This window comes from Nanorana parkeri, unplaced genomic scaffold (assembly GCF_000935625.1).
Source record: "Nanorana parkeri isolate BGI_ZX_2015 unplaced genomic scaffold, ASM93562v1 scaffold1113, whole genome shotgun sequence".
NCBI classification, from domain to species: domain Eukaryota; kingdom Metazoa; phylum Chordata; class Amphibia; order Anura; family Dicroglossidae; genus Nanorana; species Nanorana parkeri.
In genome coordinates, this window is record NW_017307381.1 from 554,941 (window position 1) to 582,065 (window position 27,125).

General features: G+C 42.0%; 1 protein-coding gene across 1 annotated transcript in view; it reads left to right on the top strand.

Annotated features, from left to right (window-relative positions):
* Positions 1-26,201, top strand: part of LOC108796423 (UPF0505 protein C16orf62-like) — a 503,129-nt gene extending 476,928 nt beyond the window's left edge. The window contains exons 24-26 of the mRNA XM_018567896.1: positions 20,475-20,538; positions 25,757-25,885; positions 25,974-26,201. Of these exons, the coding sequence (XP_018423398.1) occupies positions 20,475-20,538; positions 25,757-25,885; positions 25,974-26,201 (421 nt within the window). The remainder of the gene's footprint in view (positions 1-20,474; positions 20,539-25,756; positions 25,886-25,973) is intronic.
* The last annotated feature ends 924 nt before the right edge of the window (positions 26,202-27,125 follow it).

Here is a 27,125-nt window from a genome sequence, read left to right on the forward strand (position 1 = left end):
CTGTCATTACACACCGAGAACCCAGCGGTGCTGCCATGATATCACGGCGGCACCGCCAGGTTCTCAGTGTGTTATAACAGTTCAGCATCTCCTGGTTACCTAGTAACCAGGGGACGCTGGACTGTCATGAGAGCTTGTCGGAGCCGGCTTTGATATCACTGCCTGCTCCGACAAGAGTAAATATCAATGATATTTATCGATCCTCCGTTCGGCCACGCACAGAGCCGCTGTCATCCGGAAACTGACAGGATGACAGCGGCTCCGTTCTCCTCACCGCTCAGCCATCCTGAAACTTCTCCCCGCCAGCCGACACTTGCTCCTTGGTCCCCTGGAGATTTTTTTTTAGTCCGTTGCCACAGCTACTACAAGTGGGGGACAGCAGCGGGGATCCATGGAGTCACAGATCCCTGCCTGTAGCGGCTCCAGGCAGGGATGAGAGGCTCCAGATGCCGGCAATTTTTCCCATTGATTTGATTTTCAACTGCTGCGTTGCTAGCGTTTGTAAAAGTCCCCCCAAACCATATCTTTTCTGTAAGTGCGGGCCCGGTAGAAAAAAAGATGGTGCTACTAAATTTGTAGGCCCTGCGATAATTGCGCAAATGTTTCTTAGATTAATATTAAACTGATAAAAATACACAATTCAATTGATAAAACACACTAAAATCAGTATCGGCGCACACAAAAAAAAAATTCTGACTAAATCTAGAAGATAAAACTGTATTGAGTTCATGAATATCAAATATTTGCAAATCTGAAATTGCGCCTTTTTGCGAAAAGGTAAAAAAATGAAAGTACGTAAAAATGTAAAAAAGCGACTTATGTTAAAAAATTGTTTTACGCTGTGTTGGTGTTTGTGTTGTGATAAAATTATAGAGGCGTATATTTAATTGCAACACAAAGATCACAACGCATGGCAATGCGTCACAAAGCTTTGCCATGCGCTGCCACAGTTAATTTTTTTTTTTTTTTAAAGAAAAAAAATTCATTAAAAAAATAATGCACTGTGATGCGTTCTAACACCTCAATATGTGTATGTTATGTGGGTGGAGGGAGGTGGAGGGAGAGGGGGACAGCAGCGGAGATCCATGGAGGCCAGCAGCAGTGGTGCCAGCGAGGGGCGCCCAGTATTTGCGTTAATATCGTTCATCAGAGGCTCGTGAGCCGCTGATGACAGCTATTAATTTGAAGTGGACAGTCCGGGGAACAGTTCTAGTATAAGCTCATGGTCGCTAAAGCGACCATGAGCTTATAGCAGAACTGTAAATGCCAGGTTCGTATATCATACGTCCTTGGCCAGCCGGGAACTCCTCCGTACAACATACGTCCTTGGCAGGGAAAGGGTTAATGCAGTCACCACATCTAAGAGCTAGTAAGCTGCAATATATTTTTGTTTTAGGTGTAGATATGCTTACATTTTTTTGTCTCTGCCCACTTTCGCCACTATATCATATGCTTCATAAAGCTGAAGAGCAGAAGCTCCTACTGTATCCTAGGAACAAAGAACAAAGTTTTTTCCCTGGACTTAGAGACAGACTTAAGTATAATCTAAACCTAATTACTAAAATATCATATAGGCTTTACCATTGTTAACAAAAGTTGTTTTCAGTCTTTTTGATCACCCAGTGCAATTAGTGGGAACTACAGGAGGCCATGCCGACACATTTTTCTATCGCCCATTGAGGGACACATCATTCTTAGTCCATGTTCACACATCTATGATACAACATCCCAGAGTTGCTGCAGGCTTGGAGTTAACAAAGTTAACCTGACAGAGTGAGGATGAAATCCTCAGCATGGGATGAAGAATTGCATGCATTCCTCGTCTTCATTCTCATCAGGAAACTGTAAGCTGCAAACGCCAGACTGTGTATAGTTATGCATTGCGCAGCAACCAATTCTACCAATAAAATCAAAACATAAATCCAAACAATGCAATAAATGTCTTTCCAACTGTGTGAAAATATTAAATAAAGATAATTGTCCGCAAATGTTGAAGTAAATTGTCGTACAATCCATCAACAGTGTCCAATCAAACCCATGTGAAAAAACATCCTTCAAATTCTGTTCTTTCGTTACCATCAATTAGGATATCGGTAAATTCCACCGTGCGTAAATCATATAAAGGTCCGCACTCTCCAGAGTTTTTTCAGGTTGGTCAAAACAGCCAATGTAGTAATATCCTTTGATCTTCCTATCTCGTCTTTTCTGATGCCTTTCTCCTCCAACCAGAAGTCTGCAGCTCCCCAATCACCCAGAAAACATTACAAGATCATTGTGTATTATATTTTTAAAAAGTGCTTTATTTAGAAAGATTAAAAACACTCACATATTCCTCATAGGAAAATCGCTTAAATGACAATATTGGACTCCCGTCTGTCCCGGCCTCAGAGAGTATGGATCCACAATATAATGAGCTCAGCGTGTGGCCGCGCATTGATGCGTTTCGTCATACGACTTCCTCTGAACGGCGTCCACGCTGAGTTCATGGAGGCTACTTACATTCATTTATAGAACTAACTAAGTGCATTATTCTAATTCAAACACTAGCTATCTCTCTAAATGTAAATGCACATACATATTAACCCTCCAGCATGTACAAATTGAAACAGTGTGGCAAATTACTAATAAATGTTAAACTAATAACAAATTAAACCAACATTAAAAGCACCAGTCTGATAAGCATACAGGTGTCCCACCTTTTTATTGTTACAATTTAGATCGAACTCTACATTTAAACCTCCAGGTCTAAGGGTATTCAGAGTATAGATCCATCTAGATTCATTCCTGGAGATGGATCTTCTCATATTAGTTCCCCTCCGATGTCTATTGACCCTATCTATTCCAATTATTTTTAGTTTAGAGGGATCTTTTTTATGGAAAAGTATAAAATACTTGGACACATTATGATTAATATGAACCTTTCTAATATCATTGATATGTTCTGCCATTCTAACTTTCATGGGTCTCGTAGTCCTACCAACATACTGGAGGCCACAAGGGCACTCCAGTAGGTAGGTCACATATCTAGTTTCACATGTAATGAGTTCTTTAATCTCATATATTTTCTTATTATTACTGCACATGAACCGTTCCATTTACTTCCTATTGCCCATAACCTTACAACTTAAACATCTCTTACAGGGAAAAAACTAACAACCGCCAAAGAATGTAAAGCCTTTTTTGGGAGGGTCTATAACATTCCTGGTTAATGTGTTTCTGAGTAGGGGGCTCTTTTATAAATGAAGGTGGGTTTATTTTTAAGAAAAGGACCCAAAATACTATCCTTAGTCAAGTGATTTTTAATAATCCTTTCAAGTTGTCGATATTGGGCCAAATAATTTGTTATGAATGCCAGAGGGAGATCTTTAGTTTCCTTATTTTTATATTGTAAAAGAGTCTTTCTATCCATCCCTAATACAGCAGTTTCTACCTTGGAGATCTCATTCCTACTGTACCATTTTTCTATAAATCTCTGTTGGATGGTTTGTGATTGTATTTTATAACTATCTTTCAAGGTGCAATTCCTTCTAACTCAAATGAATTGCCCTTTGGGAATGTTCCTCAACAATCTTGGATGATGGCAGCTTTCTAAGGGTGCATACCCATTTCTGTCCGTTGCTTTGAAAAAAATGCTAGTGTCCATTATCTAAAGAAATATGTAAATCTAAAAAATCAATTATTGTTTTTCCTATCTTCTTACTGAAAGTGATACCATAATTATTAATATCTACCTCTGATAGAAATTCATCCAAAGAGCCCTTACTGGTATCCCAAATAAGGAGCACATAATCTATGAAACGCTTCCACAATACAAGGCCCTCCATCTTTTCCCATAAATGGTTTTCTTGAACCTGCTCTCCATGTGGTGGGCTGCAGCTGTAAGCTCCTCTAGAACTCGCAGCTCCTCAACTTTCTGGAGCCAAAGTTGGACTGGTGGAGGGTCTGTACGTTTCCAGAACAAAGGGATGCATGCTCTGGCCGCATTCACTAACTGAATCAGTAAGGAATTGCGGTATCTGGTTTTGGAGAGTGAGGACAGGTGTAGGAGCGCCGCGGTCGGGGCATCCCTCAGGGACACGCCAGTTAGTTGTTTAATGATAACTGAGGCGGGATCCCAGAACTCCCGCACTTGAGTGCAGCACCAGAAGATGTGAAGCATTGTACCAGGTTCCTGACCACATCTCCAGCAGAGCGGTGAAGACAATGTGGTTAGCACATAGTACCATCTGGTGAGTATTTTGTAGCCCGTTTCTTGAATAGAGCTGTTAATTGATGCTTTATGTGCGAAGTGGAGGATATAGTCTGTCTGCGCAGGAGAGAATGTGGTGTTCAGGTCTCTTTCCCATTTGGAAATGAACTCTGGGGTAGCCGGGTCAGAGTCAAGTACCAGGATGGCATGGGCCCTGGATAACCCGTGGTCTACATGTTCCCCCTTCAAATACTAGGCCTCGAAAGCTGACATACCAGTTAGGGGGGTGGTGGAACTTAGAAATCGGGATAGGAAGGAGCGTAGCTGCATAGCCTGCCATCGCAGCAATGGAGGGGGGACCATCGAGGCCAAGTCTCACAGGTCCAGGGTACCTCCAGCCACCTGAAAGTAGGCGACCCTTAACAAGTTGGCCCACAATAATCCGTACAAGGCTCCATTGTCTATGCCTGGAGGAAAGGCCGGGTTGCCCACCACCGGTGTCAAGGGTGATGGAGGGGATCCAGCCGACGGAACCCCCTCCGCTGCTCTGAGCACCCCAACCGAGTACCCCACAAGCGGGTGAGTACTTATCTCCCTCGGAAGAACGTAAATCCAAAGCAGGCCAGCCAGAGGAATGGGGGAAGAGGCCTGTTCCATCTGCACCCAACGCTTATCAGATGCATGGTTACACCACTCCAAGGCTCTCACCATGTGAACTGCTACATGGTAGCAATGTCGCCCCTCGACTTTGGCAAGGCCAGAAGTGACTTGTTGAGTCGGTGAGCCTTAGTAGACCATAAAAAGGAAGCAAATTCCCTCCGCACCTGCCGGAGGAAGTGCACAGGGACCCGGATCGGCAAGGTTTGGAGAAGGTACAGTAGGCGGGGGAAAGCGTTCATCTTGAGTACGCTGTTCCTTCCGAACCATGACAACCTGCCCTTTGTCCACTTTGCAAAGTCTCTGCATAGCTCAGACAAGAAGGGCAGAAAGTTGGGTCCAAAGATCCCAGCCACGGACGGGGTGATTTTGGTTCCCAGGTAGGAGATGCTTGTAGAGGCCCAGCGGAAGGGGAAAGCAGCCACACGGGAGGGCAAGACTGTCAGCTTAAGCGCCCCTGATTTCTGGAGGTTGATTTTAAAATTGGCCAGTTTGCCATATATGTCCAGTTCTTTCATTAGGTTTGGGAGGGAAACTAGGGGTCGGGACACAACAAATAATAGATTGTCAGCATATCCTGCTATCTTGTGGGAGAGTGGTCCCTCCAGAAAGCCGGTAATATCAGGGTGGGCTTGTATGCGACACTGCAGAGGTTCGAGAGAGAGAATAAATAGTAGAGGGGAAAGCCGGCAGCCCTGCCTCGTGCCATTGGTTAGCGAAAACGATTCAGAGAATGTCCCATTGACCCTCACCCTAGCCGTAGGCCCAGAGTAAATGGCCGAGATCCAAGAGCACATATTGTCTAGTAGGCCGATCTCATGGAGGGTAGCCTGTAGGAATGCCCAGTCCACTCTATCAAAGGCCTATTCTGCGTCTGTGGAAAGTAGAAGAGCAGGGATTAGTTTGGTTGATGCCAAGTGAATTGCTTTAAGAACTCTGACAGTGTTGTCCTTGGCCTCCCTGTGCGGGACAAAGCCCACCTGATCCGGGTGGACAAGTTTATCTATGAATGGGAGGAGACGATTTGCTAGAATTTTCGAGAATAATTAAAAAGTCCACATTCAGTAGGGATATGGATCTAGAACTAGAGCAGAGTGCCACAGCCTTCCCCTCCTTCAGTATCACCGCAATCGAGGCCTGCAAGGAGTCCACAGGGAGTGATTGGGTATTCCAGAGAGGCTACCTCCTCCTGTGTGAGCCGTGGAATGCCCGAACATGTTAGGTATGAGCGAATGTCTGCAGTCAGCTGAGCACAATCGTCAGGGTTCCGCTGGGGAGTCAGATTGTATAGCCCCTGTAGAAATCTCGGAAACGGTTTTCTATAGTCTTAGAGCAGGCCAGAATTCATCCGTCCCAAGAGGCAATCTGCGGGATAAAGGAGTTGGCTCTGGCCTCCCTCAGCGCCATCACCAGGGACCTCCCTGGTTTATTTCCATGTTCATAGTACGACCATTTAATTCGGAGCTGGCACATTTTAATCTTCCACAGGAGTAGGTCATTCAGACGGCGCCGTAGAGTCCAAAGCTCGGCCTCCACCGCAAGGGATCGCTTGTGTGCCAGCTCGAGTTTCTGGATTTTGACAAGTAGGTCAGAGAGTGCCCTGTTTCGGGTCTTTTTAGCGTGTGACGCCTGGGAGGACTCCTCTTATGGTACATTTATGTGCTTCCCACACCGTAAGTGGGGTGGAGTCTGGCATGCAATTCTGAATGAAGAACTGTGCAAGTTCCTGCCGTATCCGATCGCGGACCCCCACATCCTCCAGAAGTGTCATTAAGAGTCCAGTGCCAGGGTCTGTGCGACTCCCCATGGATCTCCATCAAGACCGGAGCGTGGTCTGAGATTGAGATAACATCAATAGCTGAGGCACGAACCCTGTGTAGATCGCACTGCCGAACCAGAAAATAGTCAAGTCGGGAATAGGACTTGTGGACAGACGAGTAGAATTAATAGTCCCGGTCACTGGGGCGGGAATGGCGCCACACGTCTGCTCGGTGGTCTGCCTGCAAGGCTTTACGAAATCTCTTCAGGAAGGAGTAAGCAAGGTGTGATGCACCCCTGGAGACATCCAACCTAGGGTCGAGGGCCACATTGAAGTTACCTCTGACCACCAGCATACCCTTCGCAAAGTCCGCTAGGGTGAGCAAGCATTCCTCAATGAAGGCGATCTGGTCTGAGTTCGGAGCATAGATATTAACAATTGTCACCAGGGCTCCAAAGAGTCTGCCCTTAAAAAAGAGAAAGCAGATCTGTCCATTAGCTCTGGTGGAGAGATGATGCCACCCTGCATTCCTGGATACTAGGATGCTCACCCCTCGGCACCTGGCATCCATAGAGGCACTGTGGTATACGTGAGGAAACAGGGAATTTGAGAGCTTCTGGGTCCTGTCCATTCTGAAATGCGTCTCCTGTAAAAAAAAAACACAGAGGCCCTGTGTCTCCACAAGTCCCCCAACACTCGCGATCGCTTCTCTGGGACATTCAGACCCTTTACATTCCAGGACAGGAATTTCGAGGGCAACACCCGTTCGTGAGCTCCCTGCTGCTGAGCCATAGAGGGAGCGCAGTTTAGCTGGTCGAGAGAAAAGGAGATTATTTGGGTAAGAGCAGGGGGATAGTGACAAGAAAGGTAAAAGAAAGAACGACAAGTAGAGAGACAGAAGAGGAGAGGAAGAAAGAGAGAGGAGCCAGGTAAGAGGGATGAAAATTCAAACAAGAGGACACAATACAGAACAATTAAAACTATACAAGTCAACTTTCCGCCACTAGAGCAAGGAAGGAACCTAAGTGTGAGAAACGGTAAGCAAGGAAGCATCCTGAGATGCTGTGTATGTGGATTCGGGCAAGCCTCTCAGTCTAATATTGTCCGGTTCTCCCCATCATCAACCTGTAACTGCAATAGGGCATGTGCCCGAGCCTGTGCTGCTACCAACGACTCCAGGGCCTCCACCCGAGCGCCTCCACCCGCAGCGACTCTGCCATCTAGATGAGTGATCCTGTTTCCCACCTCCTCGATCTCCCTGCGCAGCGTTCCCTCCACTCTTAGTGCAGCCTGTCTATGTCTTCCTTGGTGGCTAGGGAGCGGAGCACCGACCCCAGGTCCCCATCCCGGACAGTCTGTGCTTCGGGCGCTCCCTGCTGGGACCGGTTGCTGGGAGAGAGCACTGAGTCACTTATGCACTGTGACCGTGCTGCCGAGGACTCACCCTCTGACAGCTCTGGTGGAGAGAGCGGTGCGACCCCGTCCTCCGGCATGCCTCGTGGAGGAGACGATGAGCGTGTGCCCTCTTGACTGCATAGGGCCATAGCAGAGGAGGCCGCCAGATATGAGCTGGGGGTTTGGGCTCAGAAGAATCCGGGGATAGTGTTCCGGTCCTGGCGCCCTCTGTTTCTTTGGGTCTTTCTGCCTCTAGACATGGGTCCAGGTCAGTGATTACTGCACAGATTCAGCTGCAGTAGTGACGCCGGGAGCAGAGCTCAAAGCATGTACGTTTTCACAGCTCCATTGCTTGGCCACGCCCCCCGACACTAGCATTTTTTTCAAAGCAATGGACAGAAATGGGTATATACCCTTAGAACGCTGCCATCATCCAAGATTGTCGAGAAACATTCCCAAAGGGCAATTCATTTGAGTTAGAAGGAATTGCACCTTGAAAGATAGTTATAAAATACAATCACAAACCATCCAACAGAGGTTAATAGAAAAAGGGTACAGTAGGAATGAGATCTCCAAGGTAGAAACTTCTGTATTAGGGATGGATAGAAAGACTCTTTTACAATATAAAAATAAGGAAACTAAAGATACCTTTCTGGCATTTATAACAAATTATACGGCCCAATATCGACAACTTGAAAGGAAAGGATTATTAAAAATCACTTGAATATTTTGACTAAGGATAGTATTTTGGGTCCTTTACTTAAAAATAAACCCACCTTCATTTATAAAAGAACCACCTACTCAGAAATACATTAGCCAGGAATGTTATAGACCCTCCCAAAAAAGGCTTTACATTCTTTGGCGGTTGTTAGTTTTTTTTTCCCTGTAAGAGATGTTTAAGTTGTAAGGTTACGGTCAATAGGAAGAAAATGGAACGGTTCATGTTCAGTAATAAGAAAATATATGAGATCAAATAACTCATTACATGTGAAACTAGATATGTGACCTACCTACTGGAGTGCCCTTATGGCCTCCAGTATGTTGGTAGGACTACAAGACCCATGAAAGTTAGAATGGCAGAACATATCAATAATATTAGAAAGGGTAATATTAATCATAATGTGTCCATATGTATGTATATTTACATTTAGAGAGACATCTAGTGGTTGAGTTAGAAGAATGCACTTAGGAAGTTCTATAAATGAATGTAACACCATGAGCTCAGCGTGGACGCCGTTCAGAGGAAGTCGTACGAGGAAACGCGTCAATGCGCGACCACACTCATTATATTGTGGATCCAGACTCTCTGAGGCCGGGACAGACGGGAGTCCAATATTGTAATTTAAGCGATTTTCCTATGAGGAATATGTGAGTGTTTTTAATCTTTCTAAATAAAGCGCTTTTTTAAAAATATAATACACGATGATATTGTAAGGTTTTCTGAGTGATTGGGGAGCTGCAGACTTCTGGTTGGTGGAGAAAGGCATCAGAAAAGACGAGAGACGAAGATCAAAGGATATCACTACATTGGCTGTTTTGACCGTCCTGAAAAACGGGTCTTATCCTCTGGAGAGTGCGGATCTTTATATAATTTACCCACCGTGGAATTAATTGATAATATCGTAATTGATGGTAATGAAAGAACAGAATTTGAAGGATGTTTTTTCACATGGGTTTGATTGGACACTGTTGATGGATTGTACGACAATTTACTTCAACATTTGCGGACAATTATCTTTATTTAATATATTCACAGAGTTGGAAAGACATTTGTTGCATTGTTTGGATTTATATGTTTATGGTTTGATTTTATTGGTAGAATTGGTTGCTGTGCAGTGCATAACCATACACATACTCTTGAGGGTTAATCACCTTTAGCACAGCTGCGCAATCTACACGGGGGGTTTTCTATCCTAAGTAGAGGTGCACTCAAATGGAAATTTCAAAACCGAAACCCAAAAAAATTTTGTTTTAAGTTTTTCAAATTTTTTCAAATATTTTATTTTTATTTGAATATCAAATAAATATACAGCTCTAACTGTTCAAGTGAATTCACACTTGAACAGTTAGCGCTGTATATTTATTCGATATTCATCTATTAGACCCCAGGGGTTTATATTACAGCCGCTTTTGATCAACATTATTTAAATATTTCCATTAGATTGGAGTCACCTTTTTTCACTTTCACTGATTTATTGGTTTAGGTGTGCTTTGATTATATTTATATATCGATTAAAAGATTTTTTACTTTACTTTTAGGGGCTTTCGGGGAAATATTAAGGGTCTAAACAGACCCCTGATATTTCCCTTTTAAAATAGAAAAAGAGATTGGGGACACAGAGTCCTCAATCTCTTTTTCTGCAGCCCCCTGTTATAAATGAACAGGAATCCTCTATACTGAGTGTTCCTGTTCATTCATAACATGAGAACATAACCACATAACATATAACCACAACTATGAATGAACAGGTGGTGATGTAGATCACTTCCCATTCATTCATAATTGAGGATATAGTAACCATACTCTGTCCTCAAGTATGTACAAACACTCAGCGATCAGTGTTTGTGCATCAAATACAAAAATTATCAATGAAAGTGATAAACAACAAATCAGCTCAAAGTCATCAATAAAAGTGATAAATCACCAAGTGAGTCCGAAACTATTATAGAATCCAAGTATATATGATGTATTGATGATGAAAACAAGCTTCAAACAAAAGCTTAATCTTTTTCCCACACCAAGTGTCCACGACAAAACTCCCCTCTGGGATGGGCACTCACCAGACCCAAGGTGTTTGTAGGCAAAAGAGATGAGAAGCCGATAAGTAGTCCCAGCAGCCGTCTCATCAGCGTCACATGGATCAGTATTTAGCAAAAATAAAAAAAATAAAAAACTCCTCATAGTGTAGTCGACATAAACATTTATTTGAAAAAAAGTAGTCACAGTTAAAAACGAATAAATCGGCCGCTCACAGGCAGCGTGTGGATATCCTGTACTTCCTGGTTGTTCGTGGTATTGAGAAGTGTAGCCCTGACGCGTTTCATCATCAAAAGACGTCAGGTACTCAGGTTTTTTGTAGCATTATAGAATATTAGATAAAATAATACAAATATAAAATATTAGATAAAAATAGAATATTAGATAAAAATTCTAGAAAATATTAATAAAAATCTAGAAATATTATACAAAATGATTTCTTATTTATCTTTTAATTTTAAATATATTTAAAACGATTTATTCTACAAAGAGAGATATACATAAGTGAAAATTATTTATTAGTTAAGAAGCAATTTAGGTCAAATTCAACGTTTAATCCTTTTGGTGTAAGAGTATCTATCGTAAAGATCCATTTTGATTCATTTTGAGAAACTTTCTGGATGAGATTTGTACCCCTCCAGTGTTTCTCTACACTATCAATTCCTATGATTTTTAATTGTCTTGGATCGCAGTTATGAAAAAGTTTAAAATGGCTAGAGAGATTATGTTTCATAAAACCTTTCTTTATATTGTTTACATGTTCTTCGATTCTTTTCTTTAATTGACTAGTCGTTCTGCCAACATATTGGTGTCCGCAGGGGCATTCTAATAAATAAGTTACATACCTGCTATGGCATGATATATACTTTTTTTATTTGATAACGTTTTTTCGTCGTGTTGGATTTAAAAGCCCCTATCTTTTTCCTAGTACCTGTAGTTCTACAACCTATGCAATATTTGCATGGATAGAACCCAATGCCATTAAAGAGAGTCACATTTTTCTTTGGGGTATCAAGTGTATTTTTAGCTAATGTAGTTTTGAGGTTAGGTACTCTTCTATAGATCATTTTTGGTTTGTTCGGGAGGATTGGGCCCAGAGTAATGCAGTTTAGAGTGTAAAGAGAGATGTGCTTTGGCAGCTAAGCCAAACAGAGAGAGTCCCACCACCATTATCACCATCGCACACCCGGTACTCACCACCCACTGGGAGCAGCTTAGAAATGGGTATAGCTCCCTGTGCGGAGTGTAGGCATGGGAATTCCTCCGACAAGAACACTCCGCTCAGTTCAGTGATGGGGACCTCGGGGCCAAGATAGGAGGCACCTCAGGTGTGGGCAGGAGGGCAGGACTGGTATGCTTGTCTTGTAATGTTGCTGTGCTTCCATTTCCATATACCTATTTTAAATGTGGTTAATTATTTTAGTGTTTGCACATCAGGTACAACTGTATTGCACACTACAATGTTATCTGACTGCAGAGCATTCCTCCTCACCCCAGCCACGGTACAATGTTATCCAACTGCAGAGCATTCCTCCTCATCCTAGCCATGTTGCCAGTTTATGTGACTGCAGATTATTCCTCTTCATCCCAGCCGCAGTACAATGTTATTTAACTGCAGATCATTCCCCCTCATTCCAGCCACAGTACAATGTTATCTGAATGCAGATCATTCCTCCTCATCCCAGCCACGTTTCCATTTTATGTGACTGCAGAGAATTCTGTCTCATCCCAGCCACAGTACAATGTTATCTGACTGCAGATCATTCACCCTCATCCCAGCCACGGTACAATGTTACCTGACTGCAGAGCATTCCTCCTCATCACAAAACGGTAGCATGTTATGTAACTGCAGATCAGTCCTCCTTATCCCAGTCACGTTGCCATTTTTTGTGACTGCAGAGCATTCCTCATCACAGCCATGGTACAATGTTATTTAACTGCAGATCATTCCTTCTCATCCCAGCCACAGTACAATGTTATCTGACTGCAGAGCATTGCTCCTCATCCCAGCCATGGTACATTATCTGACTGCAGAGCATTGCTCCTCATCCCAGCCATGGTGCATTATCTGACTGCAGAGCATTCCTCCTCATCCCAGCCATGACACAATGTTATCTGACTGCAGAGTATTCCTCTTCATCCCAGCCATGTTGCCATTTTATGTGACTGGAGAGCATTATGAGCAAGTACTCATGAAAATGCACAGTATCGGTACCGATACTAGTATCAGTGTATCCATACAATAAATTCTAATCACTTACAAAGGTGGAAATGGGCTTTAGCCTCCCTGGCAGTATTCCAGACTGTGGCTCAGGGTTAATTTTCAGCACCAATAGCGGTAACCCCGAGCCACACTCGGGATTGCACAAAAGCGTAACTTATCTTGTCCCTACAAGCCCGCTGTGTCCTCTGCTGTACATGGCCGGCCGATGCCGGCATCTGACTTATAGTTTCGTTTTCGGTGTCGCATCGGGGGGCGGAGCCGGTGGTAAATTCAAAAGTGAAAACATGCAATATACACAGAATACACACAATACAATGTAATCTGCTATGACTTCATTTATGTATCAAACCATTTCACTTCAATTTTGTCCCTAGAGCTTTGTCCAGTGCTCTGCCTGCACTTTTACTGTTCTTTCTGCCTGGAAACTTGAGAACGTCCATGGCATCCAAAAAGTGTCCCTTCAGGTCAAAAGCTGTTTTAGGCCAGGTAGAAAACAGCGTTAGTAAATTAGAATTGAGCGATAGCGATTCGTTGGGGAATTTGTCATCAGACACTGAAAGTGACAACAGCGATGATTCTGCGACCGAGCTTAGTGATGTGCGAACTTGGTACTCTATTGACTGTGGTACGGATCAGGCAGCGCCCCCAGAATTCCCATTTACTGGACCATATTTTTTTGGTTATTATTATTATTGTATTATAATTTTTATAATTATTTACTATATTATAATTTCTTATTATGTATAATTATTTATTATGTTATATATATTATGATTTATGATTTCGTGTTTCAAACTATCATACCCGGGATGTCTACTGGACTCTTGTTTGGACAGATTTAGGTGAGTTATTCCTAAGATTTACTAAGAATTACATGCCTACAATATAAAACAACAAATTGCATCTACAAGGCTCCCGTCCAGCCATTTAGGTATGGTCAATTGACGGGAGGTGGTTAATATACAGTTCTCCATAAAAGCTTAATGTACAATCTAAAATCTATGAGCATTAATGAAATGGTGTGTACATGGATAGAGAACTGGCTACAGGAATATTCCCAGAAAGTATCTATAAAAGGCAAATTTTCCTAATGGTCTAGGACAGGAGTCTCAAAGGACCGGCCCACAGGCCAACTCCCTGCTGCCCAGCAGCTGGCTGAAAAGGTCAGGTTCACAGTCATGAACTGCATGCCTGACTTGCGGGAGCAGCTACGCAGTCTTCATCTCTGACGGATGCAGACTGCATAGCAGCGCCTATCGGTACCAGTGCTCAGTAGTTCCTTTTGGCTGGTGTTCACCTAACACTGTCCGAAAGGATGATTGGTATGGTCTGCACCATCCAAAGGTGCAGACCTTACTACTCAACCACTGGATCAGCAGGGATTGTGTCAGACGAAATCATGACAACGTGCCCCGATCCAAAGCAAGGATTAGCAAGGTCTGCACCAGCCAAAGGTGCAGACCGTACTAATCAACCACTGGATCCACAGAGATTGTGCCCCCAGCCACTGGGACACCAAGGAATGTACCCCCTCCCTGGAAGGAATGTACCGTTGGGCAAAAAAGTATTTAGTCAGCCACCAATTGTGCAAGTTCTCCCACTTAAAAAGATGAGAGAGACCTGTAATTGGCATCATAGGTAGACCTCAACTATGAGAGACAAAATGAGAAAACATATCTAGACAAATCACATTGGCTGATTTGGAACTAATTTATTTGCAAATTACGGTGGCAAATTTGGTCACCTACAAACAAGCAAGAGTTCTGGCTCTTACAGGCCTCTCTCATCTTTTTAAGTGGGAGAACTTGCACAATTGGTGGCTGACTAAATACTTTTTTGTCCCACTGTAAGTAGGTGAGGGGACTCTTTTTGTTTTATTTTAAGAAAGTGTGAGTGTGTGTGGGGGTGTTATTTTGTATTATTGTGTGTTGTATTTCTGTTTGTGTGTGTGCGTATTTGTGCGTGTTGTATTTCTTTGGGTGCTTTTATATGTGTGTGCGCGTAATTCTGTATGTGTGCTTATTTTTTTATTGTTTGCGTATTTGTGTGTGTGCGTATTTGTGTGGACATAACTTTGTGTGCGTATTTTTGTGTTTGTTTTTGTATGTGTGTGCGTATTTTTGTCTGCATATTGTTGTGTATGAGTATTTCTTTGTGTGCGTATTTCATTGTGTTCATATTTATTTGCCTGTGTATTTTTGTGTGTGTGTATGCGTATTTCTTTTTGTTCGTATTACTTTGTGTGGGAACTTGTGTGTGTGTGTGTGCGCGCATATTTCTGTGTTCGTATTTGTGTGTGTGTGCGTATTTCTTTGCTTTCCTGTGTGTGTGCGCATATTTCTGTTTTCGTATTTGTGTGTGTGCATATTTCTTTGCTTTCCTGTGTGTGTGTGTGTGTGTGTGTGTGTGTGTGTGCGCGCGTATTTGTGTGTGGGTGAATCTCTGATTAAAATTAAAACCTGTGGGAAAAAGCACACACATATACTCACACTGCACACATATTATTATTAGGTGGCCAAGCAACGAAGTTGCAAGGACACCTCTTGTTATTGTGCTGATTATTATTAGGTGGCCAAGCAACGACGTTGCAAGGACACCTATTGTTATCGGTAAGATTATTATTATTAGGTGGCCAAGCAACGAAGTTGAAAGGACACCTCTTGTTATTGTGCTGATTATTAGGTGGCCAAGCAACAAAGTTGCTAGACACCTATTGTTATTGGTAAGATTATTATTATTATTATCCCGCCGCTTTTTTCAAATGCCTGTAACAAGTGCTCTGTAAGTCAAAACCTCATGAAACTTTGCACAGTGGTACAGCCCTGTGCTCTGCAGAGCTTATTATAATATAAAGGTCATAGGTCACATGATTATTATTATTATACAGGATTTATATAGCGCCAACAGTTTGCGCAGCGCTTTACAATATAGGGCAGACATTTCAATCACAATACAATTCAAGACAAGATGGTAAGGAGGGCCCTGCCCCTGAGGGCTTACAATCTAAAAGGGAGGGGGAAGTGATACATGTGGAGGGAGCTGCGTGGGGATGAATTGTTTGAGAACGTGATAGTCGATCGGTTAGGTTGAGGTGGGATAGGTTTCCCTGAAGAGATGACTCTTTAGGGATCGCCTAAAGGCAGTCAAGGTGGGCGACAGATGGACAGGTTGGGAGGGAGGTTGTGATCAGCCAGGTGGCGACTTCGGCCGCTGTAGATGAGGCGTTCTAGGAGTTTGGAGGTGAATGGGAGTAAGGAGATTGGTCTGAGATTATTGAGGTCGGTAGGGTCCATTGAGGGTTTTTTGGGTATTGGGGTGACCAGGGCATGCTTCAGAGGGGAGGGAAAGATTCCAGTAGAGAGTGAGAGATTGAAAATGTGAGTAAGAGAGTGTAGGATAGAGTATGAGGGTGACCGAAGTAGCAGTGAAGGAACAGGTCATAGGTCACATTGCCTGGCAGCCATCTTGTTTTAAGTGATTTTACGTGATTATATTCAGCTCCATATTCAAAAATCATTTTTTTAGAAACTGATAAAGCTACAGATCTACAAATTGCTGTGTATAGTCATTGTATGATCTGCATTCAGAACTGAACATTACAAGTCAATTGGTTCGGCGGCCATATTGAATTGTGTCAAATTCGACAAATATTTCTATAATTTTGATGCTCTTTTTTTCAAATGCTTATTATTGCCACACCGTTATGTAAAAACTCATAACATTTGGACCAATGGTAGAGAACTGTGCTGTGTTTAAACCTTGGAAACATAAAGGTCATAGGTCGCATGCTCTGGCGGCCATTTTCAAACATCTGTTTTTTCATAACCGCTAAGGCTACAGATATACAAATTTCAAGGTGAGGATAAGCTGAGTTCAGCACTCATATGCAGTCATTATTATAAGTTATGTGACCACATGGTTTGGCAGCCATTTTGGATGGTGCAATATTCTGCAAACAACTTAAACTCTGAAACCGTTTATCGGAATAACTCAAAACTTTCCACATGTATCCACGGCGACCTCCACTACCACGGTTGTAAAATCAGGCCCGGTCCCCAAATAAATATGGCCGCCACAAGCCAATCACTTTTTGACATTGCATCCAATTGCATCCAATTGCATTTATATCACTAGTGAAGAATGTTAAACTTGTGATACATATGGTATCTCAACATCATAACTGCCAAATACAATATGGCATCCAGAGGTCACCAAGGTCGGCGGCCATTTTGAATTAGATTTTTTTTTATAATTCATGAAATCATGGCCTGCTTTTTCTCTCTCAAACTACAATATCTTCTCATGTGCTATGACCGGCCCTCGTGCTTGGCCACCTTTATTGCTGCTTGCAGCAATATTTATTAGGTGGCCAAGCAACGAAGTTGCAACGACACCTCTTGTTATTGTGCTGATAATTTTTATTATTATTATTAGGTGCTAGACACCTATTGTATCTGTTCAGATTATTATTATTATTATTTTTATTATTGTTATTATTCCGCCGCTTTATTCAAATGCCTGTAACAAGTGCTCTGTAAGTCAAAAACTCATGAAACTTTGCACACTGACACAGCCCTGTGCTCTGCAGAGCTTATTATAATATAAAGGTCATAGGTCACATGATGTGGCAGCCATCTTGGTTTGTGTGACGATTTTTGTGAACTATTCAGAAACCTGCATCTCCAGAACCGCTAAAGCTACAGATGTACAACTTGCTGTGTGAACTTATGCTTTGCTCTGTTGCAATATGTGCTCATTATAGCTCTATTGGTCACATGGTTTGGCCGCCATTTTGGATTGTGCAATATTCTGTCAACAACTTAAACTCTGAAACCATTTATCAGAATAACTCCAAACCAAGATACTAGTGCCTGTGCTAACTCTTCTTGGCTCTCAAGGCATCCCAAATGTGAGATACCTGGACAATCATTTCCAAATGGAACAATTAATCAAGGCTGTCAACCAATGTCCAACAGACAGCACAGACCCTGCAGAGTTTTGGATGGATCCTGAATCTCGAGATATCAGCGCTTGATTTAACTTCTCTTTTGGAGTATCTTAACTTCATTTTGGATACGGGCAGTTCATGGTCTTCCTTACCCTGGACAAGCTCCTGACTCTGTTCCCATGTTTGGACCCTACGGTCCAGGAGCTACCCAACCGTTTACATTTGCACAAAGGTTCTGGGGCTAATGTTTACTTCCTTTGAGGTCATACCTTTTGGCCAGTTCCACTCCAGAACGTTGCAACCCAACATTCTGGCAGCGTAGAAAAAGCAGACTCTGTCTTTGGACACCCCCCATATGCCTGTCCAGCAGAACCAGACTTGCCATACCATTTGACTGTCTCTTAAACACTGCAGCCCTAGTCTAAGACTACAAGACCCTTTGTCCTGTAATGTATGATTAAGTAAATAGGATTGTGTTTCATTACAGGATACTAGTCTATTCTAATGATTCAGTTCTTATTACATACTACAAAACTGAGGCTTGCTGGGAGTGGGAGGAGTTATATTAGAGCTGAAGCTACAGCTTGTCCTGTCACCTCAGGGAAGCAGCATATGACCCATGGTCTAAGACTACAAGATCCTGTGTTCTGTGGTGTACTCCAAGAAAAGGATTTTACAGGTAAGATAAAAATCCTATATTGTAAATATTAACGGGTTTTTTTAACATGGTCTTAATAGACCAGTAAAACCATTAACATTCCCTATAGCGTGTGCCCACTGCAGTAAGAAGGCTTCCCTGGTCAACAATAATTTAAGCTGGCTATTGTGCCACTGCCCACATCAGTCTGAAGGAAACCTATAAGGAAAGAAATATGGGAACTGCTATTGCAACTTTGTTTTTAATGTTAAGTTGTGTTTTGGGTCTATTTACACCAGCCCGGTTGTCCGTGGTGCATTAAACACATGCATGTTAACCACTTCCGGGCCGCAATACGTCCATATACAGCGGCCCGCAGAAGTGGTTAAAACAAGACTACGGCTGCTGCAGCAGCCGTGTTCTTGGTGTCATTTTTTAACAGCCAGCGATGGCTGTTAATGTACAAGTGATCTGGCGTCTATACAGCCGCCGGATCGTTTGTACGGTGCGGCGCTGTCCCCCCTGGGGCCACCGCCGGCTTCCCTGGGCTTCGCTGTCTTGGCGTGCAGCGACTGGGGCTTGGGGCTTGTGTAAAAGAAAGCAAAGTGTTTCAAAATTTTAAAAAATGCAAAAAAAATTGTAAAATCCCCCATGTGCACACACATACACACGCAAACATGCGTCAGTGCGCCTGTGTGCGAAAACGACAATTGTGCTACACATGTTACATATCACCGCAAACGTCGGAGTGAGAGCAATAATTCCAGGGCCATCAATCACTGTTAGCACTAGATTGATGAGCGGTAAAAGCGTTTAAAGTGTCCCCTATGGGAAATTTTGGGTATTGAAGTTTTTTGCAGCTTCACAGGCGAACACAATTTTAAGGCTTGGCATTATTTACATTATTTACCTGACGTGACCCCATATTTCATATTTCAGGAAACAATTGGGTATTATATTATGTTTCTGTGCATTACATTTTAATTTAGTTTATTTTGTCCTAGAAATACTGGATAAACATTTGTGCAAATACCGTGTGACATAAAAAATTGCAACTAGGATTTTTTTTTCTACAGGGCCTCTTTGAGAAAATATATCATTGTTTGGGGGTTTGAACCTGTTTTCTAGCCAAAAATGTATATTTTATCATGTGTGTGCAAATAGTAAGAAATTGCTTCGGACAGCAAGTGGTTAAAGTGCTATGCATTAGGGCAGTCCAGTTATTTCAGTGGGCTGCCTAATGCACATCAGGCCAAAAAGGATGTAGAAATGCAGGAGAAAATGCACCCTGCCCCATTTTCTTATGCATTTTAAAGCATCACGTGCAAGTAAGGACAATGTGTGCTTTGCACTGCACAGCTTTGTGTTGTGAATGGGCTCTTATTGAGCCAGTGACCTGGAGCAAGCTTGCAGTCAGTGAAGTTAACTCTAGAAAACTTTTATGCTCCTAGCCAGACAATGATTCATAAATGGTGAACCAAGGATACAGAAGACAAACCCATAGCTTGCTCCTTTAAAATCTAGTATGGCAGTAGCAACTCTCACATCATGAAAAGTTCACTTTAAGCTGTCAGTTGGCTCTTAGTAGCTTGGTCTTTGCAGGAAAAAGTTATTTTGTTTTTTTTATTAAGAGGGAATTATTGTTTTTCTAAAATTTGTATCATGTGTGATCACAAATGTTTTTTTGTTTTTTTTAAACAAGTAACAATAGCAAGTGCATTAGTAAGTAAATATGACAGAAACAAAATGAGTTGTGGATATAAGCAGAATAATTCATGAAAATGGGGGGAGTCATACTGCACACAATATCAGGCTTATATCTGTAATAAATACTTTTATATAGCAGTAAAACAAACCATCATATTGAATCTTATTTGACAGGGTTTGATTTATTGTTGTTTTTACAGTGCTCTGACACTTGAGGATGAGAAGAGGATGCTGGCCCATTTAATTAATGTTCTCATAAGAATGGTAAGAATCTTCATGTTTTGGGTCAGTTTTTTGACCTTTGTATTGATTAGCTGGAATACTCTCACAATTCTTCCTGTATAGAAATGTATATGCAGGTATTAGTGCTTCTCTTTAACCAACCCTGATTCAATATTGATTACAGCTTGAACTTGTGAACTGATTTTCCTTTATAGTTCTTAAATTGGTCAAACCGCTTAAAAGTTAAAGTGTATGCAAACCAAAAAAGTGTTAGTGTATGGAAACCATAACAATGAACTTCTTTTATTTGTTCACTTTTGATTTGTTAACTATACTGTGAAAGGGTTTAGTTATGTATGTTTGATGAATGCAAAAGAAAAAAAAACTTATGGTCCTGCCAGAAATCCAGTGCTAACTTCTTGTACTGTGTATTCTTTAGTTATATCTCAAGCGGCGCTAAAAATCCTGCCCATTAACTCTTCCCCCTATGTTATGGAGATGAGGAGAGGGAGGTTTTCCGTTGTATGAACACACTTTCTGTCTTAGGTGGATAACACTTCTCCTCCATAGATACATTATAGTAAGCAATGTCACCCTAGTACAGGAAATATGTTGCTGGCAGGATCACCAAATGTAAATAAAGGGAAAACAAAACTAATACGGTGACCATGACAGCCACCATTCACCACAAGGGCTGGTAAACTACACGTGTGTGCTTGAAATTCGATTTGCTTTAAAGAGTCACCAACCCCGAATGATATTTGTTAGATCATTTTTGTTAAAAAAAGATATCTTTCTTCAGGACTACAGCAGTGAGATCTCCTCCACTTTTGAATTCCCAGACATTTGTTCCTGCTAAATAATACATGAGTAAGAAAAAATCTTTTTCTCTTCTGTTCTTTAAAGGACACAGGAAACCGATCGAAGATCATGTACCACAGAATAATATAAGTATAATAGTATATGTACCACAGCATAATAAGTAACGCCCTGATAGTTTGTGTGTTCACCGAACACGCGAACTACCGATGTTCGAGTCGAACTGTTATTCGACTCGAACATTGAGCCCATCACTAGTGTCCATAAGGGCAGTGTTATCGCCCCCAGGAGATATAGTTGTGGAACCAGAGTTAGAGTTGTACCTATCCAATTTTTTCATTTAAAACCACATTGGAGTCGCCATTACCAGCAGAGTGCAGATTCTATGTTTTTCAACCACCCCCAAGAGATAATAGAAAAAATGGGTTTGTCTTGTATTTGGAGCATAATAAGTAACATGTGCAGTTATCCCAGCCACTCTGAGACATTGCAGCATACTCAGTGGGGGAGAGCAATACTCGTCACCCGACCCTTCAGGGTGGGTGAAGACCGAAAAAGCCAGCGAGGCTGAAGGCACAAGCTCACTGATAAAAGTGGTAACAAAAAGACCGGGACCAGCATGTGTATATATATATATGAATATTTATTAGTACAAAATAGTTGAAAACACCATCAAAATGCTACTTCCCATATTCCCATTAAAATGACAAAGTTGTCTGTAGCTATCTTTTACTCTTACATTCAAACAGATGGGCCCCACACATACAATAAGCAACTGTTTCAGACTTCCTGGAAAAAAACTACCCTGAGATGGCGAATTTCTGGTGGATCTTTTGGAATTTGCTCTCTCAAATAATTTCTGGATCATACTATAGACAGATTAGGGGGACCTCGATGGGGGCATGATGATGTCTTAATGGTGTGGCAGGGGAGCGAAAAATAGCTTAGGAATTTTATTTCTGAGCTTAATATCAATGAACGGAATCTAAAACTAACATTAACTAGCAGTAACTCAGACATTTATTTTCTAGATCTAGCAATAAAAATTGAGGCAGAGAGATTAATAACTAAGACCTTTAGAAAATAAACTGCAGCTAATACACTACTACATGCTACCAGCCATCACCCTTTACCCATTAAACAAGGGATCCCCATGGGACAATTCCCAAGCGTAACTGTACAAAACAGAAAGATTATATAGTAGAATCAAAGACTTTATACAATCGCTTTAGAGAAAGAGGGTATTCCCACAGGACACTCAAAACTAGTAAAGCTAAAATGGGGAAGAGAACTAGAGTGGAAATTCTGAAAGGGAAAAAGATTGGGGAAAAAGAAAAGGAGAACTACGTTAGAATTGATTACACAATATGTTACCAAATGGGAAAAAATAAGGCAGATCCTAGACAAACACTGGCATGTATTAAAACTTTGCCCTACACTTGCTAATATAGTTGGCCCTCGACCTCTCATAACAGCATGGCGAGCAAAAAAATGAAAAGACCAATTGATCAACTGGGAATATAGACCTAACAGAAATATATCTTTCTTATCAACCCATCCAAAAACTAGAGGAATGTTACCCCTGTGGGAAGTGTCAAGTCCATATGTAGAAAGAACAAAATCTTTTCAGAATACAGAGGGCACTAGATCCTTTGATATCATTCAGTTTATTAATTGTGGCTCCAGCAGGGTCATCTATCAGTTGGAGTGCCCATGCAAAAAATCTTATATAGGGAAAACAAAACGCCAATTGCGAATTCGCATAGGCGAACATCTATAAGACTTTTTTTTTTAAAAAGGATGTTGATAGCCCAATTGCAGTACATTTTGCTAGGGCTGCAACAACTAATCGACATAATCGATTATAATCGATTATTGAAAAAGTTGTCAACTTTTTCAATAATCGATTAATCGGCTTCCGATCAGTTGGCCCTGTTCACGGCTCCACACACGCTGCGCGCCGCACCTCCTCCCCAACTCACGCTCACCGCTGCCAGACCTGCCCGCCCGCATCCACGCTCTACACGCCGCACCTCCTTCCCACCTCACACTCACCACCCGCCCACATCCACAATCGGCACAGGGACGCGGGGAGATGTAGTAAGGAGGAGGAGGTGTGGGGGGATGACAGCCGCCGATAGACAGGCCCGATCTCAGAAGCAAGTTGCTAGAAGACTGCTCAGGTAAGCCTGTAATTTCCCACACATGGTGCTCTATAATGTATTGCTGGGATTTGCATTCCTCTATAGCTGATGGTACATTGTGCTGTATATTATACAGAGGAATACAAATCCCAGCAATACATTATACACTGTATGAATAATGTATTGCTGGGATTTGTTGTACTCCTCTATAGTTGGTGATATTCTGCACTGCGCTGTATAGAGGACTACAAATCCCAGCAATAATACATTATACAGCGCCATGCGGAATTCCACCAGCTATAGAGGAGTACAACAACACCCAGCAATAGTACATTATACAGCGGTGCAATGCGGAATACCACTAGCTATAGAGGACTACAAAACCCAGCAACAGTACATTATACAGCGCAATGCAGAATACCGCCAGCTATAATGTACTATTGCTGGGATTTGTTGTGCTCCTCTATAGCTGGTGATATTCTGCATTGCGCTGTATAATGAACTATTCCTGGGATTTGTAGTCCTCTATAGCCGGTGCCATTCTGCATTGATTGCTGTATAATTTTAAACTTTCCATTTCACTATATTGCACACCACACTTTTTTTTTTTATTTCCACCGCTCCAAAGCTGGCTCCTGTGATGGACTACAATCTCAAAACAAACTAGTAGTCCATCACTGGAGCCATTTTTAAAAATTTATTTTATTGTTTAACCGATTAATCGAACATAATAATCGGCTAACTAATCGATTTTGAAAATAATCGTTAGCTGCAGCTCTACATTTTGCTGAATGCCACAATTCGTCACTGGAAGGTTTGAAGGTAAAGGGCATTTATGCCCTAAATCTATCACCACGAAGAGGAGACTTTGACAAGATTTTGTTACAAAAAGAAAAAATTTGGATATACAGACAAAATCCAATGTTACCCTCTGGTTTCAATAGCGAATTTAACCTGAATGTATTCCTCTAACCCCCAGAAGAAAGTTATACTATCTTGAGCAGGGGTTAATGTACCCAAATGCATCTATATACTAAATCTCTTTCCTTACCCTTCACTTAGTGACAGGTTTTTATACATATGTTCTTTATATATTTTTTATATATACGTTGTCTTCTCTCTCTTTGCTTCTCTTTGGAAAGAGAGAGTGTGTGCTTTGAATGATTAGCTATCAATCACTTCTGACATTAAGCATTGGGATATGATGTGAATTGAAGCGTTTCAGGTGTGAAACGGCTATTTAAGATGACCACTCACCATCCATCCTTCATGTTCTGACGAAGCCCCGGAGTGCGGGGCGAAATCTGTCAACACGGTTTGCCTGAATCGTAAGCTGGATGACCGCACACATGGCAACCTGACTCTGGACACTCTACTCTAATGATCATAAGGAAAAGGGATGAGTGCACAGACTAAGGAACCCTACTGGATCATTTGAGACAACTGTGACAACCGTGATCGCAATAAGCTACAGGACTTGAGACTCGGAGATCAGCCGACCTACTGCGGTTGAGACACCTAAACTGTGAGTAACGTTTACCCCATACCACATGGCAACACTCACTTAAATTCTATTGGAGGTGTTTCCCCCTGAATACCCGGCATTATTGAATGGAACTTTTTTGCGGTGTTTGCCATTTGTTTTCCGGATCTGTGGTTTCTCACACGCTCCCTTAACACAAGTGATGCGTATATATATATATATGTGGATCTCGCTTCCTCGATAAACCCTCTTGCTACTTAAATTGTTCGGAATAAAGAAAAAGACCTGATCAGGTTATTTGAAAGTTTGTTTCCACATTATGGATAAGAGTGGCTAATTGCTAAGGATCGTGTGGCAATATTTTTCTGAAACATATGAGACATTGTATCCATTCTCACAGCAACAAGAGGATTTCCTCACGAGAGGACTTGTTTTTCTCTTTTTTCACTTCAGTTTCATAAACTGTGCCACCTTTGTGTATTCTTTATCTCATTTGAAGTCCCTGGTCTAAAACAGTTGATTATTGTATGTGTGGGGCCCATCTGTTTGAATGCGAGAGGGAAAGATAGCTACAGACAACGTTGTCATTTTAATGGGAATATGAGAAGAAGCATTTTGATGGTGTTTTCAACTATTTTGTACTAATAAACATTCATATATATGTCTGTGTCACCCTTTGGCAACCTGGTCAGGTCAGATTGCATATTATCTTCTTGAAGGGGAATTCTTTGAGTGGGCTGAAGATTTTTTGGGTTGTAACAGTTATCTGTCTGAAGATCCTGTCAAGTTTATTGAATTCCTAGTCTGTGTTAAGGGTGGCTTGCGAACACCACCTCACTTCTTTTCGGGCCTTGCTGCTGCTTTTCAAGCTCTGAAGCACAGTTCATCCACCTCTAAGACCACATCCCAGACTGTTAAATCCACCACTCAACTAGACTCCAATGTGAGTGCTTTGTGCCTGTTGCCCATGGCAATTGCTCCTGTTCCAATCCAGCCTGCTCCTGTTCCAGTCCAGCCTGCTCCTGTTCCAGTCTCTAGTTTTCCAGCCCAGCCTGCTCCTGTTCCAGTCTCTAGTTTTCCAGTCCCGCCTGCTCCTGTTCCAGTCTCTAGTGTTCCAGTCCCGCCTGCTCCTGTTCCAGTCTCTAGTGTTCCAGTCCGGCCTGCTCCTTTTCCAGTTTCTTGTGTTCCAGTCCAGCCTGCTCCTGTTCCAGTCTCTAGTCTTCCAGTCTCTAGTGTTCCAGCTCAGCTTGTCCCTTTAGGAATGAACCCAGCAAGTGATCCTGTGACTAATATCCAAGTCAAGCTTCTTCATCCCAAGCACAATCTTTGAAGAAGAACTATTCTGAGTCTGCCTCTACTGGTCTGAGTCTGCCCCATAGCCTGTATCTCGTCGCAAAATTACATTCCTGCCTGAATGTAAACAGATGGGCAGAGCTCGCTCGCTCCGCTCATTTGACATTCTCAGCTGTCAAATACTGTCATGTCATATGAAAAGTATTATGACACCTCGGCTCACATGAATGGCATTCAGGAGTTCACGAATAGCATTCAGGAGTTCACGAATGCTATGTAGTATTTGACAGCTGAGAATGTCAAATGGGTAGAGCGAGCCGTGATAATATGTCAGAATGTTTATACTGCTCTGATATACAGTCTTCTGTTTATGGAAACAAATAAGTATCTATAATTAAGGAGATTCCCAACGTAAGTTCTTTCATTTGCGCTGACTTTGAAGACGAGAGGAATACAAAAGTATACAATATATATATATATATTTATCTCCCAAAATTGAAAGACACAATTTTTACTGCAGTTAAAAATTAACTCAAATCAATCTAGATCCTACAAGAACTCAATGGTTTACCCGAATATATATATGTGGCTAAGGAATTGCCTAATATAAAGATAGAAAGTATACTTAACCAGCAATTTAAAATTATTTGTCTGGAAGAAGTCAGCGATTACAATTCAGAAATAAGGGATGGTGAGGCTCTCTTTAGTTCAGTTCCCTTTGGACAGCCGTCCTCAGCTTCCGACCTATACCCTTTGCTTACTGCCTTGTCTTCATTGGCATTTGGCTTCTCGATCTTGGTTTCCTTTTTTTTCTGGCTACTCTCCTTTTATCTCCCCTCGAATTTGGGCTTGGTTTGGTCTTCCATGTGATTATTGACGTGAACCATGAC